The sequence below is a fragment of the Phocoena phocoena genome, chromosome 3 (genome assembly GCF_963924675.1).
Source record: "Phocoena phocoena chromosome 3, mPhoPho1.1, whole genome shotgun sequence".
In the NCBI taxonomy this organism is placed as follows: Eukaryota; Metazoa; Chordata; class Mammalia; order Artiodactyla; family Phocoenidae; genus Phocoena; species Phocoena phocoena.
The window spans coordinates 52823788-52842665 of NC_089221.1; the positions used below are offsets into that span (position 1 = coordinate 52823788).

The 18878-nt window shown below is 35.8% G+C and overlaps 1 protein-coding gene across 6 annotated transcripts in view; it reads left to right on the plus strand.

Annotated features, from left to right (window-relative positions):
* The first annotated feature begins 14378 nt into the window (after positions 1-14378).
* Positions 14379-18878, plus strand: part of ERBIN (erbb2 interacting protein) — a 70232-nt gene continuing 65732 nt past the window's right edge. For 5 of the 6 annotated variants that reach the window (XM_065874940.1, XM_065874939.1, XM_065874942.1 and 2 more), the window contains exons 1-2: positions 14388-14576; positions 17443-17560. In XM_065874940.1, coding sequence (XP_065731012.1) covers positions 14388-14576; positions 17443-17560 — 307 coding nt within the window. Of the gene's footprint in view, positions 14577-17442; positions 17561-18878 lie in introns of all 6 variants that reach the window. The other variant, XM_065874944.1, reaches the window with a different exon arrangement.

Genomic DNA, 18878 nt, shown 5'->3' on the forward strand with positions numbered 1-18878 from the left:
AGTCTTTACCTCAGCCTTTGTTTTTGAGAGAACCCAAACTAAGACAGGTGTCGGTAGAGTACTTAGTATTGAAAGAGTTGATAATATTTCAAGATTTGAAACTGGATGATCACCAAAGGTATGAGTATAGATAGAGAAGAGGGCCAACATCTGTATTCTCAGTCACTGTAATGTGTTAAGAGGTTGACATAAAGTGGAGCAATTAGCAAAGGAGACTGAGGTCTGGCCAGTGGTGTAGGAACAAAATCAGGAGGATGTGGTGTCTTGGAAGCTAAGTGAAGAAAATGGGTAAAGTAGTGGGGAGTAATGCTACTACTAAGTCAAGTGAGAGATGAACTTAGAATTGTCTGTTGGATTGGGCAATAGGTAGGCCATTAATAATCTATGAAGAACAGTTTCCATTGAAGTGATTGGGACAAAAGTGTGATTGGAGTGGGTTTGAGAACTGTTATGAAATAATTGAAGTCAGTGCATATAGACAACTTGTTTGGAATTTTGCTGTAAAAGGGAGCAGAGAAATGGGTTAGTAACTGGAGAGATATCCTCAGGAGAGGTCCTTTTTAAGGGAGGAAAAATAACACCTACTCCGTGTCTTGTATTTCTGCATATGATCAAAATCAGTTGTTCCTTAGAATATCTTAGAGAACTAGGGCTCTACTTGGTTTATTTGAGCATCTTGTTCTGTACCCATCAAGGCTTCCCAAATCATGTGTAATGAGTTCATGGAGGAAAAGAAGTTGTTATAAGTCATTAGCAGAAACTAAGAAGATTGGGATTTACTCTGGCATAGAGATGAGTACTAGGAAGTAAAGAGAAATAAGGGAATACACACGAAGAAATTAGTCCTACTGCTGGATTGTGTTATGGGAATAGTTTAGAATCCAGGCAAGACTGTATGAGAAGGTATTTTTAAGTTTGAAATAATGCCAAGATTTAATTTCCTACCATGTTAAGCACAACATCATTGTGAATATATGTGATGCATATTGCCAACAAACGTCTCTTTGCACAGCTTTATTGACCTATTGTTGAAAATAACAGAAATAACTCTGTGTTAGAAAAAGTTGAAATTTACTCACAGACCTTCAGTATTCCTTTTTGGCACAGTTTCACCTTCTCTGAGTTTGGTTATGAGCCATACTGAGCTGCTTTCTTTCCTCATTCTCCCTCTGCTTCCTCCCTCTGATTATAGAATGATCTAATGTTAGGTTTTCAGAGTTAAATAAACCAATTCTAGCTGGGATGTTTGCATTTGTAGTCTTATTTCTAATTGTGGAATGAAAGATTTTTCTGTAAAAATAATTAGGCCCTCTTTTTGTCCCATAAATTGTCATTCCTTCTAAACTGAGATGGAGGAGAATTCTGAAGATTTGTCTTCTACCTTGACCAAGTTTGTTTCACAAAGGGGTGAGTCAGGCTGGATATCTTCCATGGGAGTATCTTTTCTATAAACAGAACTGTTTTATCTACACTGGCAATCTCCTAGTGTTTCTTTTTGTTTGTTTGTTTTTTTCCCCAGAAATTTTATTGCACTTTTTCCTAGTATTTCTGCTTCTAGTTAGCATATAGGAGGGCACAAAATTTTTTTGGTCCCCTGGTAAGAATAAGAAAAACCTGTAAAGAATAAAAATCACACTTAAAAAAAAAAATAAAGCTAGCAAAAAATCAGTGGAATCAGGGAAGCCTTAGTGAACTGACTTCCGTAGATACATGAACCTCTCATAGGTGAGTCAAGAGTGTGGCAGTTTCGCAGCCAGATTTCAGTATAGGATGAAGCAGGACTTACCATAAATGGAAAGACTGAAGGGATGAATATAAATCATCCAGTCCTCAAGTGACAGTGTGGGCTTTTGTGAAGGGATGGGAATCTGACAGAGCCCCAAAGGCAAAATTAAATCATTAAACCTGATAATTTTATCCACCTTGAATTTTGCTGTAAAGAGGAGTAGAGACTTAGTTGAAAAATACCTATAGAAATGTATAGTTCTGCAAATTCTAATGTTTCTTAAATTATGGGACACTGCTGCGGTTGAATCTAAAGGTAAACCGAACCAAAAATATCTGGAATTGCAGCCCAGATTCTTCCTATCTCAGATTTTGACAAGATCAAAAAGATATGGCTGTGGTTGAAGATGGGAAGTTGGGGGTTGAATTGATCACAGAAGAATTCACTCTAATTAAAGCTGCAGCCAGTCCCAGCTCAAATTGGTTCTAATAGGAAACTGAATTATCAGTCACTCATCCTAACTGAGAGAAGAGCATAGACTCTCTGGGTAATAAGTGAAACTTAACAATATTACATTCAATTCTCAACTGTTATTTTATAAAAAGCATCTAGAATACTGTGAAAAATTATGAAATATACAAAGAAAGAGGAAAATATGATTGTATAATTAAGAGAAAACAGTTAAGAAAACCAGACTTATTAGATGACCCAGAGTTAGGAGTCAATGAGTTAGGAGACAGTGATTTTAAAACAATTTACAGGATAACATGCAAGGGGTTGAGTATTTCAGGAGAGTATTGGGAACTTTGTACCAACACCAGATGTTTTCTAGAACTGAAAAATGCAGTATCTTTTAAAAAAACTATTCAAATGGGCTCGATAGTAGTAAGAAATAGACTAAGAAATGGTGAATGTGTGAATAAATATGAAAGTCTTTTCTGGTTTTTAAATTTATATAAATGACAGTTGAATAGTGTAAAACAAAAAGAAATTGTGGGATTTATAATATGTAGAAGTAAAATTTATGACAGTAGCATGAAATATGAGCGAGAGTAGACGTAAATAAATTATGCTCTTACATTTGTTACATCATATATAAAATTACATAGTATAATTAGAATAGTATAATATTATTTGATGGTGGACTATGATGAATTAAGAATACATACTGTACATTCCTAGAGCAACCACAAAATATGTATAGCTTAAAGTCCATAAAATGAGATAATATAGGAAAAAATAACTATATTTGAAGGCAGGAAAAAAAGGAACAAAGAACAAATAAATAAATAGTAATGTAATAAACTTAAATCACACCAGTAATTATATTAAATATAAATGGTCTACGCCTACCATCAAAACATAGAAATTGTCAGATTGGATAAAATAGTAAGACCCAACTATATGCTTCATATAAATAGGCAATTTAAAGACAAATTTGGTTAAAAGTAATAGTTGGAAAAATATACATTAACACTTACCAAAAGAAAGTTCCTATGGCTATAGTGATATCAGGCAAACTATACTTCAAGACAAGGATTATTAGCAGAGAGAAAGAACATTTTATATGATAAAAGGATCCATTCCTCAAGAAGGTACAAGAACCCCAAATGTGTATTTATTGATACTTTATAAGAGATTCAAAACACATGAAATAAAAATTGACAGAAATAAAACATATTTACACTTACGGTTAGAGATTGCAGTACTTTTCAGTAATTAGTAGAAAAAGATTGCCATAAATTAGTAAGGGTACAGAAGATTTGAACACCACTCTCAATCAGTTTAACCTGACATTTTTTGAACACTAAACCCAAGAGATGCAGAATGTGACATTTAAATATACATGAAACACTCACCTCAGTAGATCTCATGTGGGGCTGTCAAAACTTCAACATATTGTGAAGACTTGAAATCATAATATTATTTTTTCTGATTACAGTGGAATTAAATTAGAAATCAGTAACAAAATGAGGTTTAGTAGAGCCCTGAATTCTTTTTTTCGGCTGTACCACTCAGCTTGTGGGATCTTAGTTCTTCAACCAGAGATTGAACCCGGGGCCCTCGGCAGTGAGAGCTCCAAGTCCTAACAACTGGACTACCAGGGAATTCCCAGTCCCTGAATGTTTTGAAATTAAGGTGATTCTGAATAACTTGTGGGTAAAATAATAAATCAAATGGGAAATTAGCATTTTAAACAAATTCAGCAAAAAGACAACATACCAAATTTTATGAAGTGCATCTCAGAATTTATAGCTTTAAATCTTGAAGAATAAAGTATTAGAATCAATTACTTAATAAGCTTTACCTTAAGAGTCAGAAAAAGACAAATTCAAAATAAATAAAAGGCCGAAAAAGTAGAGAAAAGTGAAATCAGGGAAATGGAAAATGTCCCATAAGTAAATGAACAAATTATGAAGTTTTCTCTTTGAAAAAATCAATACAGTTGGTAAACTTAAGCTTAAAACTACAGCAATTTATGTAGCTCTTGAATTTGTGAATCAGCAAGTGGTCTTTTATCCTATAAAGAATTACAGCATCATGTCCTCAGGGCTGCATTCAAGGAAGGTAAAAGCAGAAGTTGTAAATCTTCTTGAGGCATAGGCACTGTTACTTGCCTAACTTCTGCCACATTGAGTTGGTATAAGTCACAGTTCAGCCCAAATTCAAAGAGTGGGGAAATAGACTCTGCATCTCTTGATCTCAGGTGGTATAAAACATTGTGGCCATGTTTCTTAATTTACGCTGGTTAAATCAGAAACAGTAAAGAGTCTGAGGTTTTACCCTACTTACAATCTAAAATGTTAACTTGCCAGAAAAGGGCACAAGACTTCTAGACCAGAAACAAAGGGTTTATTACTCCCTGAAAATCAGCAACCAGGGCCATATTTTGTGTCAGTTACCTGAGCCGAAATCTTCATAGGGCTTCACAGTGAGGGTCAGATGGTACCTGCACAGATAGTAGTGTGCATTACAGAAGGGGAACCCCAAATTAGAAAACTCTGATCTTTCATAGGACCACTTATGACCTGTCTATCCTCTCCTCAGGAGAGTGAAAGATAGAAACCTTATTTTTACTCTGGAATTTAAACAAATTGTCTCTGGAGAGAGGACATTGAACTGTCTGAATGTTGCTAAGTGTTATTATTTGGAATGTATCCTTGTATAAACATCTTAAATTGGCTGTAAATGACATTGCTCAGTGGACCCAGACCATGCAGAAATGTGAGATGTTCATGAAGAATTGTTTTCTAATATAGTATATCCTCTTGTACAATAATTTGCAATCCTCCCAACAAAATTTCGTCATTCTTTTCTACAAAAGTCTTTTCCCACTAGAGTGTCATGTAAGGCTTGAGTCCAGTATCTTATCATCTAACTGAGTTCCAAGTACAGATGAAGCTCTGCTATGCCATTTTGTAATTAGAGAAATGCAAAACACAAATACAGCGAGCTACTTGTCTGCACCGACTACATAGGTTAATGTTAAGAAAGACTGAGAATATCGAGTGTTGGTGAGGAATTGATTGGAACTCTGGGAGTGTTAAAACCACTTTGTAAAATGACTTGTTTGTTTATTCCTTTTTTTAAAAAAAATAAAATTAAACATGCTTATAGACTTTGATCTAGCAGTTTCACTCCCATATTTACCCACAAGAACTGAAGCCTGCATTCTCCTAATACTTGTACACAAATGTCATAGCACTCTTATTTAGGATAGGTTGCCTTGGCCAGGGTGTTGACTGGAAAGTAGCACGTGGGAACTTTCTGGGGTGATGGAAAGATTTTATATCTTGGTTGCTTTTGGTTATATGGATGTATGCATTTGCCAAACTTTACTCTAAAGGTCTTTTTTATTATGTTATTTGTAAAAATATAAAGTGGAAGTTTCTGCAAATGTGGGAACTCCGTATAACTTCAGTATGTATGTCAACTATTTTATTCCACATTAAGATTTTTTTTTTTTGGCATATTTAGGCTAACCATGGTTTGATGTGAAAGTTTGATTAACAGTGCTGACATTGAAGAAGCTCTCAGCTTTCTACTGAATTAGAATTAGGCTAGCAGGGGTCAGACAGCAACATTGACCTTGTAAGTGTGAAATTTAGCTATTTCACCAGCCTCCTTTCCTCATTTCTTGCTGTATATGTTGTAGGCATAGCACATTTTATACATTCAGTTATTTTTGTCCTTCACAATCAAATGCTCCTATACAGTATTTGTTTTTTTCATTACATAGCTTTTTTTACGTTTTTATTTTTGCTCTTTTGCATATAACTATTTTCATTGTTTATTATTCATGTACTTACCGGTAATGGGTTAATAATGTCCATAAAATGCCTTAGAATTAAGCACAGGTTGTACCAAATACAGATTAACAAATACTGTGATAGCCATGATTAAACTAAAATGATCGTACACAACCACTAAATACCATCTAATGGCTGTGGGCATGCCTGAGGAGCCTTTGTTGTGCATTTCAACTTCTGAACTCATTTAAAAAGATGGTTCCAACATAAGATTTCTCTTAAATCTAGCCAAGTATAACTTGTGATCTCTTCAGATCCATAGGGAAGTATAACATACTATATTTTAGAAAACCTTTACAGTGATTTCACTTTTCAGTTGGTACAGTAATCCCCCAAATGAGAGTTTATCAAAAAAGGATGGAAAGGGGAAAAGATGGTGGTTTGAGTATAGATGAAATAATATTGACTATGGATTGATGATTGTTGAAACTGTTAGAAAAAAGTATCACATCAGCATTTTGTGTATGATAAAGAATCTTGAGTTTTATATCTCATCTCCTAAATCAGAATCTCTAGGGAGAAGCTTCGGTAATCTAGTAGTAGTTTTAAAAATACCCTAAGTGAATTTCGTTTAGCTAGTTGTACCATGGCACCCGAGGTTTCTTTTGTTTTGTTCTCCTCCTTATGAGCAGCTTTTTTTTTTGAAACTGGTGGGAAACTTTGTTAGGATGGTCTATGAATAGTTTTCCAAATCTCTTTATAAAAATATATCTCTTTCTCTTGCTAGATTATTCGCATCTGCGTACAAATCCACTGCTGTGACTCTTGATTCACATTCTGCTCTCTCTACTGCTCTATTTTTCCAGTGTCTTTTTTAGCGAAACTACCTGAGTTGCCTGTATTTGCTATGTCAAATTATCCTCTTCCTATTTCTTGAATCCCCTCCAAACAGTGTTTTGTCTCTACCACTGCCCAGTAAGATAATCAGTGACCTTTACATTATTACACAGTGACAATTAAAGTTCTTACTAACATAGTTGATAACTTCCTCCTTGAAACATTTTTTTCCATTTAGCTTTTAGGATATCACACTTTGGGTGGGTGGTTGGGGGGTAGTTTCTCTTGTCTCACTGACTGCTTCTCTTTAGTGTTCTATTTCTGGTTCTATTTCTTCTTTATGACCTATTTTTATATCTCAGGGCCCAGTCATTGAATCTGTTTTCTTCCCTCCCTTCCTTCCTTCCCTTCTTCTTTTCTTTCTTTTTTGAACCTGTACTCTTCTGTCCACATTCATGCCCTTGATTCTTTCATCTAATTTCATTACTTTAAATATCATCTCTAAACAGATAACTTACAAATTTATATCCTCAGTTTGGATTTCTCCCCATATCTCTGAATACCCATATCTAACTGCCTATGTAGGATCGCAGTAGGAAAGCTTTCAGGTATTTCAAGCTAAAGTCTTTAAACACAAACTTCCTTCTCTCTTCTCTCTAACCTGCTCCTTCTGTAGCCTTATTCCATCTCAGTTCATTGGCAGTGCCATTTTACCAGACAACTATGTATGTGGGAGTACCTTGAGTGACAGATTAAGTGGCCATCTTTGCTTGATATATGCAAAGGTATTTTTTGTGGCATGTACTATGGGTGGAATTTGTGGAGAAGGTTAAACAACTCAGCAGTCCTAAACAATTTAACATAGAGACATATAGCCCAATATATTTAAAGTGACCCTGTAAATTCTGAAACACACTTATTAATATCTTTAAAAAAAGATTATTTATGATGTATATACATTAATGCTGTTATTTTGGGTTTTGGGCTGTCTTATTTTGGAATGTGTTGGTTACAGGTACAGAAAACATAGCAATGGTTTAAGCAAATAGGGGTTTAGTTTTCTTATAAACCAAGAAATCCAGATATTTCTGTAGTTCAGCTACTCAACTGTGCTATTAGAGACCCCCAGCTTGTTTTGTCTTTCTACTCTGTCAGCCTTTTTGGTAGGTTTTTAATCCTCATGCTTGTTGACTCATGGTCATAGGATAGAAGTAGACATGTTCACATCTGTCCCTGGATAAGGAAAGCAAATGTTTTTCCAGGGCCAACCCCCATCCCACCCCCAAAGTAGACTTCTAAGTATATGTCGTTGATCTTAACTGTGTCATCCATTACCTGTTCACCCTTCTAGGAAAGCTCAAAAGTGGGTTTTTAGCTGGGTCTATTACCACCCTGAATAAGGAAAATTCTGGAAAGGGGGAAAAGACTGATAAGCAATTAACAGTGTCTGCTGCATAGAAGCATCAAAAATTACTAAATTTAAATTGGTGATTAGAGTTTATTTGCTTGGGAAAACTTTATTATTTTTCAGTAAGGGCAAATAAATGGGGTTTTAACGGTAGATAGAGAGGTATTTATTATTTGATATAGATGAGGGCTCTCAACAGTTTACAAATGTATTATGAACAGTAAATCCAGTGACTGGTTGAGAAGGTAGCCATGTATTTAGAAGTTAGCAAATTTGTATGTGTCAGTTTATGGGGCTGAATTATTGAGAATTTTAATTTACATTTTGAGGTAAATAAGAAATTAGAAGAGATATTCCTTAAAGTCATAAAGATCTATTTTTATTGTTAATTTTGTTTCTTTTTATGGTTTCCATAGAATGTTGGCTCAATTAAGAAACATCAGGGAGATAAATTCAACCCAGTGGTAAGTAGTTTTAATTTCTTTTGTTAGAAAATGTTTGGGTTATTATGCCTTTTTTTTTGGTTGGCTTCTCTTCCTCCATTTGATTAGAATGTTTTTGTGTCTGCCGTTTTAAGTCTGATTTCTAAGTGCCTCTTATATCACAACACTAAAATTCTAATTAGCGGTCCCATGTTGATCACTTCCTGTTCCTATCAGGCCAGTCTTTCTCCCTTTGGTTTATTACTTCTTTGTAGTATTGTGTAAGGGAGGATCTCTTTGGGTCTTGTTATTCATTCCCTTTCATATGGTACTTTCCTCTTGTGACCTCAATAATTAAGGTCCCCCTCCTTTCTTATCAATCAGAAGTTTTTAGTCTAAATTGGGATCCATTTTTGTATTGGTTCAGGCCCACTGAATTTATTCTGAGGTCTAAGTTGCTCTTTCCACTGTCTCTGTCCACAGGAAGTTTTGTTTTCTTTTGTTTTTTGGGGGGGAAGTTTTCTTTTGTTTTTGTTTTTTTGAGGAAGTTTTCACTTGAGATGTAAACTCTTTGCAGTTTCCTAGAGCTGTGTGTCTAATCTTTTTCTGAATTCATGGTCTCTTCTGAGAAGTTCTGCAGTATGATTACCACTACAGAAAAGTCTTGGAAGTCTTTTTACCTTTATTAACAATTCTGCCTTGTAAATTGCCTCCTACCTCAAGTGCCCTGCACAGATGATTTAAATAAATATAGTAAAATAAATACACTTTTTTTTTTTTTTTGGCCACACTGTGCCGCATGCAAGATCTTAGTTCCCTGACCAGGGATTGAACCCGTGCCCCCTGCATTGGGAGTGCAGAGTCTTAACCACTGAACCACCAGGGAAGTCCCTACACTCTTAAACCATGTACATTTGGTAATAACATTTCGTGTCCCTTATTCTCAGCTGGGAGTTATACTTCCAAATCTATTATGATTTCTGGAAAATGGATTTTTTAGGCCATATCTTGCAAGTTATTGCATACTATCATATAAATATAAGCATACAGTAGTTATAATATGAACCAGAATAATAGTTTGAAATATTGTATTAGTGCTGCCTCCTAGAACTTTCTGCAGTGATAGAAATGTTCTGTATCTTCTGTTATTTAGTATGGTATCCATTAGCCACCTGTGGCTATTGAGCATTTAAAATATGGTCAGTGTGACTGAAACCAGATTTAAAATTTTGTCTGATTTAACTTGAATTTTCAGGTTAGTGGCTACCAGATTGGACAGAGCAGATAGAGTTTTATTCCCGTTTTTCTTAAGTGTCCCCCTAACTCATTATCAGTTGAAGTCTTAGAATCTCTTGAAAAAGAAAGTGTATATTCATTTTTAGAATATTTTTTTATTATCTCATTAAACACAAGTATAAGCTAAATTCCCCTTTAGGGATTAAATTCTTATTAGATCAATAAGACTGCTTATTCTTATCAGTAAAATACACCTTCATATAAACAGAGATTAAGCAAATTCAGTACACTTTATTGACAAAGTAATTTTTTGTTTTTCTTGAGGTAATAATTGACATATAACATTGTATTAGTTTCAAGTAATACAACGTAGCAATTCAGTATTTGTATATGTTGCAAAATGATCCTCACAATATGTCTAGTTAACATCCGTCACCATACATAGTAACAATTTTTTTTCTTGTGATGAGAGCTTTGGATCTACTGTCTTAGCAACTTTCAAATATACAGTACAATATTATTAACTATAGTCACCTTGCTGTACATTACATCCCCATGAGACAAAAATTTTAGATAGAATCATTTGATGTTTGACATCATAGTGTAAAGGAGGAAAAATTTTTCCTTCACCCTCTTAGGGTTCCTGGCTGGGTGTGAAAATTAAACTGACAAAGACAGATTAAAAGGAGAAAAATATATACATTTATTTAATGCAAGTTTTAAGTGACACAGGGAGCCTTTGTAAGGAAAGGAAGACCCAAAGAAACAGTTAAACCTGAGTATTTTTATGCCGTGTTTGATGAAGTGGACAGTTGTGTAGAAATACTTTAGATCAAAGAGTATGAAGTAAGTGTAGTAAACTGGGGGAGATTTAACAAGTCCTGTTCATTAGAATTCTTCTTCCTTTGTCTTCAGAGATACCTCCTGGTATAGGGAGGGCACCTTTCACAGGAGGATTTTATTACCTGTTTCAGGGGAGAATGGTGTGGAAGGTCAGAGTGACCTTCCTGCTTCTGCTATTTTATCAAACTCCTTTAGCTTAAAATATTCAGTATGCCATATATTGGGGTGCCATATTTTGGGGTGCCATATTTTGGGGTGGTTTGTCCTGAACCCCATCGGTAGCTTGTTTTTGTAAACCCTAAAGGAAAAGTATGTAGTAAAGACCTATTGATATTTGAATTATTTCATGAATCTGAGTTCAAGTATATCATTATATATTGAGAAGCAGTATAGTGCACTACAAGCACAGAATCAGTTTCTTTTTGGAAAAATAGGGATAATAATAATACATGCCTTAGAAAGATACACGAGGATGAAATGAGAATAAGCATATAGGGTTTTTTTTTTTTTTGTGGTACGCGGGCCTCTCACTGTTGTGGCCTCTCCTGTTGTGGAGCACAGGGTCCAGACGCGCAGGCTCAGCGGCCGTGGCTCACGGGCCCAGCCACTCCGCAGCATGTGGGATCTTCCTGGACCGGGGCACGAACCCGTGTCCCCTGCATCGGCAGGCAGACTCTCAACCACTGCACCACCAGGGAAGCCCATAGTTTTTTTTAATATTTTATTTTATTTTATGTTTTGTTGCGGCACAAGGGCTCTCTAGTTGTGGCATGTGGGTTCAGTAGTTGCAGCACGCAGGCTTATTTACCCCACGGCATGTGGGATCTTAAGTTTCCCAACCAGGGATCAATCCATGTCCCCTGCATTGGAAGGCAGATTCTTAACCACTGGACCACCAGGAAAGTCCTGAAACATACAGTTTATATAAAGAATTTAGCACAGTGCCTGGCACACATGGTAAGAATAGTCAGTTGTTTTTTTTTAATTGCAAGGGAAATACTTATCCTATTGTCAAACTCTTTAAGAATATGATATAATTAGAAGAGTTAGAAGCAGTGCCTTGCAGAGCCACATTGGAGCCTGAGGCAAAAGAAAAAAAATTGGTCATACTGATTCTGTCTTTATTTTTAAATTTACCATTTTGGTCATTAATGGATTATTTTTCAGTGATTTGGATTTTTTAAAAAGATATTGCATTAAAATATTTAATTTGATTACTGAGTTTGTGTGTGTGTGTGTGTGTGTGTGTGTGTGTGTGTGTGTGTGCCTGAGGCATTTGCTGCACTGGCTTCAACCTAGCCTTGGCTCTGGGTAGAAGTAATCTAATACTCTCATAGAGTCTTCTGCTTAGGGCAAGAATTTATTATTCTTTTACAAAGAATTGACAACATTAATTAGCAATCATTTATTGATGTAGGCTTTTCTTTGGTAGTATAATGTTAGCCTCCTAGTTGGAATTAATCTCTGTATGAACGTTGTGTTCTTAATAAAATTAGCCTTGAGAATTTTCTAATTCAGAATTGAGCCTTTCCCCCCAATTAGATCGAAATAATGAAGTCTACACTTTACTGGAGCAAATTTCTTCTCTATTGTGTAAACTTATACACATATAAGACCTATAAACTTTAGAAAAATTAAAAGAACAATATTAATTGAAACAAAATATACTTGGCTTAGATTGGAATTTTGATGTGGGAGAGTTACAGGAAAGTTAATGGCTGGTTAGAAGACCTGAAAATATCTTTGCACTCCCACTTTCTACTCAGAACTACATAGAGTCAAGTTCTTAATTGAGAAACAGCTTTTAGTCAGAAATTAAAGAAATATCTTTGTTGTATTAGGGTTTTTCTTGTTGAGGATGAGCAGACTAATAAAGCATGTTTCTTTTTAAAAAAATTGTTTTTAAATTAGCTTATAATTGCTTTACAGTGTTGTGTTATTTTCTACTGTACAACGAAGTGAATTAGCTATATGTATATGTATATCCCCTCCCTCTTGGACCTCCCTCCCACCACCCTCCCATCCCACCCATCTAAGGACATCACAGAACACTGAGCTGAGCTTCCTGTGCTTTATAGTGTGTTCCCACTAGCTGTCTGTTTTACGCATGGTAGTGTATATATGTCAATCCTAATCTCCCAATTCATCCCACCCTCCCCTTCCCACCCCCATGTCCACATGTCCATTCTCTACGTCTTTGTCTCATTCCTGCCCTGTTAATAGGTTCATCTGTACCATTTTCTAGATTCCACATATATGTGTTAATGTACGATATTTGTTTTTCTCTTTCTGGCTTACTGCACTCTGTAAGACAGAATCTAGGTCCATCCACATCTCTACAAATGACCTAATTTCATTCCTTTTTATGGCTGAGTAATATTACATTGTATACATGTACCACATCTTCTTTATCCGTTCATCTGTCATTGGACATTTAGGTTGTTTCCATGTCCTGGCTATTGTAAATAGTGCTGCAGTGAACATTGGGGTGCATGTGTCCTTTTGAATTATGGTTTTCTCAGGGTATATGCCAAGTAGTGGCATTGCTGGCTCATATGGTAGTTCTATTTTTAGTTTTTTAAGGAACCTCTATAGTGTTCTCCACAGTGGGGTTCCCTTTTCTCCACACCCTCTCCAGCATTTGTTGTTTGTAGATTTTCTGATGATGGCCATTCTGACCAGTGTGAGGTGATAACCTCATTGTAGTTTTTTTTTTTTACTTAGTTAATTAATTTTTGGCTGCATTGGGTCTTTGTTGCTGCACACAGGCTTTTTCTAGTTGTGGCAAGCGGGGGCTACTCTTCGTTGTGGTGCCCAGGCTTCTCATTGTGGTGGCTTCTCTTGTTACGGAGTACAGACTCTAGGCCCGTGGGCTTCAGTAGTTGTGGCATGCGGGCTTCAGTAGTTGTGCCTCGCAGGCTGTAGAGCGCAGGCTCAGTAGTTATGGTGCACGGGCTTAGTTGCTCCACGGCATGTGGGATCTTCCTGCACCAGGGCTCGAACCCGTGTCCCCTGCATTGGCAGGCATATTCTTAACCACTGTGCCACCAGGGAAGTCCCACCTCATTGTAGTTTTGATTTGCATTTCTCTAATAATTAGTGATGTTGAGCATCCTTCACGTGCCCCTAGGCCATCTGTATGTCCTCCTTGGAGAGATGTTTATTTAGGTCTTCTGCCCATTTTTTGATTAGTTTGTTTTTTTGATATTGAGCTCCATGAGCTGTTTTGTATATTTTGGAGATTAATCCTTTGTCTTTTGCTTCGTTTGCAAATATTTTCTCCCATTCTGAGGGTTGTCTTTTCGATATGGTTTCCTTTGTTCTGCAAAAGCTTTTAAGTTTCATTAGGTCCCATTTGTTTATTTTTGTTTTTACTTTCATTACTATGGGAGGTGGGTCTTTATGCTTATAGAAGCATATAATTGGTTACTTAATGGATCATTTTGTGAAGTACAGAAGTGCTTGAGTTTAATTTGAACTTCACTATATATAAAATTTGATAATAAAGCAATGTTAAATGCATTCTATTTAATGTGTTGGGGAGGAGATATTTATCTGTGATATGTAAACTGTGAGAATTGAATTGGAATAATTTGTTTTGAAAAATTGTTATAATACATGTTTTTGCTAAATTTAGTTTTGTTTGTATATTGCAGTGTCTAAAAATGACTACAAAACGAAGTTTGTTTGTGCGGTTGGTACCATGTCGTTGTCTACGAGGAGAAGAGGAGACCGTCACTACTCTTGATTATTCTCATTGCAGTTTGGAACAGGTTCCCAAAGAGATTTTTACTTTTGAAAAAACTCTGGAGGAGCTCTACTTAGATGCTAATCAGATTGAAGAGCTTCCAAAGGTATGTTAATCCAGTCTTTCAAGAATTGCCTTTGCTTATTTTTATGCCTAGAAATATGATATTCCCAATGTTGCCATAATGCTGCATATATATATGTATGTGTGTGTGTGTGTGTGTGTGTGTGTGTGTGTGCATTGTTTCCCCTTTTTTTGGTTTAATTTCACCTTAGGGTGTGCAACATGACTCAAATTTTTTTAGATAGAATTTTTAACCTTTGTCTCTTCAAGTTAATTGCTTAAATACTTGTGCAAATAATTTAAAATTTTGTATTTAATTCCAGTACCTTAGGCACTAAGGTGGACAATAAGACTGCACAATTTCTGCAGCCAATAGATTTAACTAGACAAAGAATTGAAATTAATGTTTTTCTAGTTTTCCTGAGACATTGATCTACATTATAGTTATTGAGGATAAATTGTCTTTTCAGTTATCACATCAGAATTTTGCTTTTTAACAGCTTTGTAGAGGTAGTATTCTGTTTTCCCCATTTCAGTTTATTTGGAAAAGTTTTGGAGGACTTAACATTTCTGAAATGTAGGAGCAGCTAGCAGGAGAAAATAGGTTTGTTGCCATGAAACATCATCTCACATTAACAACTTCTTTGCTAAAACTTTTTAGTGGCGACTACTTTTTTTTCCTTAAATTCTAACCTGTCTTCATCCTCTACTCAGTATCTTTTTTTTTTTTTTTTTGCGGTACGCGGGCCTCTCACTGTTGTGGCCTCTCCCGTTGCGGAGCGCAGGCCCAGTGGCCATGGCTCATGGGCCCAGCCGGTCCGCAGCATGTGGGATCTTCCCGGACCGGGGCATGAAACCGCGTCCCCTGCATTGGCAGGCGGACCCTCAACCACTGTGCCACCAGGGAAGCCCCTCAGTTTCTTATTGTTGTGTGGAAAGCTACCATAGTTTTGTCAGAGAGCTTTACCACCCACACAGCAGTGGTTTTCAAGCTGTGGGTGAAGACTCATTAGTGGCTCATAAAAATCAATTTAATATATGGGGCATTTCCAAATAATGAACTGTTATTTGGACTGGCAGATTTAGAAAATAAAAAATACAGGATACCCAATTAAATTACACTTTTCAGATAAACAGTGAATAATTTTTTAGTATAAGTGTATCTCATGCAGTATATAGGACATACTTTCACTAAAAAATTATTGTTTATCTGAAATCCAAGTTTAATCAGGCATCTTGTATTTTATCTGGCAACCTTAACTGTCATAGAGTAGAAAATAAAGAGGGTTGCATGTATCTATTGTAACTTAAAGTATTTGTTTTAGATTTGTGTGTGTGTATATATACATACTGGATGGCAGCAGTTTTTTTTTGTTTTTTGGGTTTTTTTTTTGCGGTATGCGGGCCTCTCACTGTTGTGGCCTCTCCCGTTGCGGAGCACAGGCCCCGGACACGCAGGCTTAGCGGCCATGGCTCACGGGCCCAGCCGCTCCGCGGCATGTGGGATCTTCCCGGACCGGGGCACGAACCCGTGTCCCCTGCATCGGCAGGCAGACTCTCAACCACTGAGTCACCAGGGAAGCCCGGCAGCAGTGTTTTGAAAAAGGTTTTCTTTGGGTGGCCAGTAGTAAAATCATTTTGAAAGTAGTGCTATCCAAGATTGTCTTATAAAGAAATCTGTGTATAGATGTGGATAAAATATTAAAGGTTGTGGGTTGCATGTTCATGAATTTCTCCCCTAAGTTGTAATAGGGTGCTTTGTAATTGACTGTTCCCTTGTATATTGTTTTTCAGCAAGTAATTTATCTTCCTTAGCTAGTTCTCCTAGAGAAAATGGAAGACTAAAATTAGTCCCTTTTTCTAATCACCACCAGCAAGGTCTCAGTCTGGGGACTGTGTTGAAAAGAGAGGCTTGCTATGATAGTGAAAATAACTGAATCACTTATCATGCCTAGCAATTTTCCATTTTTGGAAGAATGCTCTTCTTAAATAGGACTTATTCAGTGCCATCCTGTGCATAGTTTTGTTTTTTTCTAAAGACTCTTCTTTTTTGGAATAATTCTAGATTCACAGCAAAATTAAGAGGAAGGTACAGAGATTTCCCAAATACATAGCCTGTCCCCACAGATGGATGGCCTCCACCCTTATCAGCATCGCCCACCAGAGTGGTTAAACCACCAGAGTAGTTACAACAGATGAACCTATGTTGAAAAATCATAATCACCCAAAGTTCATAGTTTACATTATGATTTGCTCTTGGTGTTGTGCATTCTGTGGGTTTGGACAAATATATAACGACACGTATTCATCATTATGCTGTCAAACAGAGTATTTTCAGTGCCCTAAAAATCCTCTATGCTCTGTACAGTTTTTTGGTATGGGGCTTAGAAGTAGCCCATTTACTTACTGCTTTTGGTTAAATATATTTTGATCACATTTCATTATTGTGATTTTAGCATAACAGTATATTTGCTCCCTTATTTATTTGTGCTCCCAAATCAGAATTCTATATTTTAAGTCATTTAAAATCAGCTGTACATATTTGAATTTAATTTATATAAACTTTCATTTTGGAATAAGGATGCTTGGAATACAAGATCCAAAGTTTACCATATTTAACAGCCACTTATTTTTTATGACCTTAGCAGAAAATACACCATATACTTATTTTCACTAAGTGCATTTCACCCAGGGCAGAAGTGTGAGGATATAAATCATTCTGAGTAGTCCAATTGTGTTCAGATCCATAATAGCATAAAATAATAAGAGATCTTCCCTGGTATTTGTGTAGGTATAACTCATTCAGTTTTAATGATATTAATAATATTTGTTTGTGTAAAGGTTAATAATTGAAATATTTAAGGAAACTTAAGGAATAATCAAAATACTTCTCTACCTTGTTTCAACAGCAACTTTTTAACTGTCAGTCTCTACACAAACTGAGTTTGCCAGATAATGATTTAACAACATTACCAGCATCTATTGCAAATCTCATTAATCTCAGGGAACTGGATGTCAGCAAGAATGGTAAGATTTTTTTCCCCCTAACTTTTTGTACTTGGGAACATGTTATATTATTAAAATTTCTATTGTGTTTTAGCAAATAAAAAGAATTAAAAAGTCAGATTGTAATGTACTACCATAATTAACTTTCATATATATATAAATGATCTATGATAATTTAAAGGCAGAGAGTAAGTATAAACAATTTTAAATGACTGTTTAATTAAAATACTGTGGGTAAATGCATGTACATATTTATATACCCTTATATCTATTTTTTTATATATATTTATAGCCCTGTTTGTGATGGTGAGAAACTAGTAACAACTAACTGTAATGTCTGTTGTTGATTACATAATTTGATGCATCCATAAGAGTGGAGTGTAATGTAGCTCCATCAATACTGACATAAAATATTCACAGTGTAGTGGTAAAGGTTAAAAAAAAAAGTTGTGCAACATAAATGAATTGAACATCAACAAATATTTATTGAGAGACCACTCTGTGCCAAATACTTTATCAGGAGTTGGATTACAATTAACGATGAAAAGTAAAAGGACATGGTCACTGTTCTCCTGGGCACACAGTCTTGGTTTTGTTTGTTTAGTTTGATAAACGTTGAAGAAAGTATGGAAGATATATTCCAAAATGTTAAGTGCTTACCTTGGAGGGAGAGAGAAGTAGACACTTGAAAATTTTAGAATGAGCATATATTCCAATATATTGGAATAATATTGGAATAAGCATTTCCCAAGAGCAAGGAAATCCTTATACATAACCACAATATCATTATCACGCTCAAGAAATTTGACGTCACATTTTCCCTGTTGCCTAATAATGCCCTTTTTAGCTATTTGCTCACCCTACCCCCACCTTCAAGTTAAAGATCACATATAGCATTCAGTTGTGTCTCTTTGATCTTTCAAAACCAAGAACACTTTGCCCATGTTTTTGTGACATTGTCATTTTTGTGGAGTTCGGGTCATTTGGTTTTTAATTTGTGTGAGTTTTCTTCTCATGATTTTATTTTAGGTTAAATAAATTTCCTCAGCTTGAAACTTCTCTTTAAGGGCAGTTTGAAATTTCTTTCCATTCCTTGTGCTTAATAGATTGGCAAGTATTGCTTGATAAATTCCAAAGTAAATGAACTTGATCCATTACATTGTGCTCTGCATATGCTGACAGTTAAGTAGCGTTATAGAACTTCGGAACTGTTGTGACATTAGAAGTCATCAAGTGTAACCTTCCACTCCAAAGGGGTATCTTTTCTACTTTTTGGTCTTTTAGAATGAGAGATGTTAAGGTGTAAGGAAAGAGACCTGAAATAATCTGGGTGTTATTG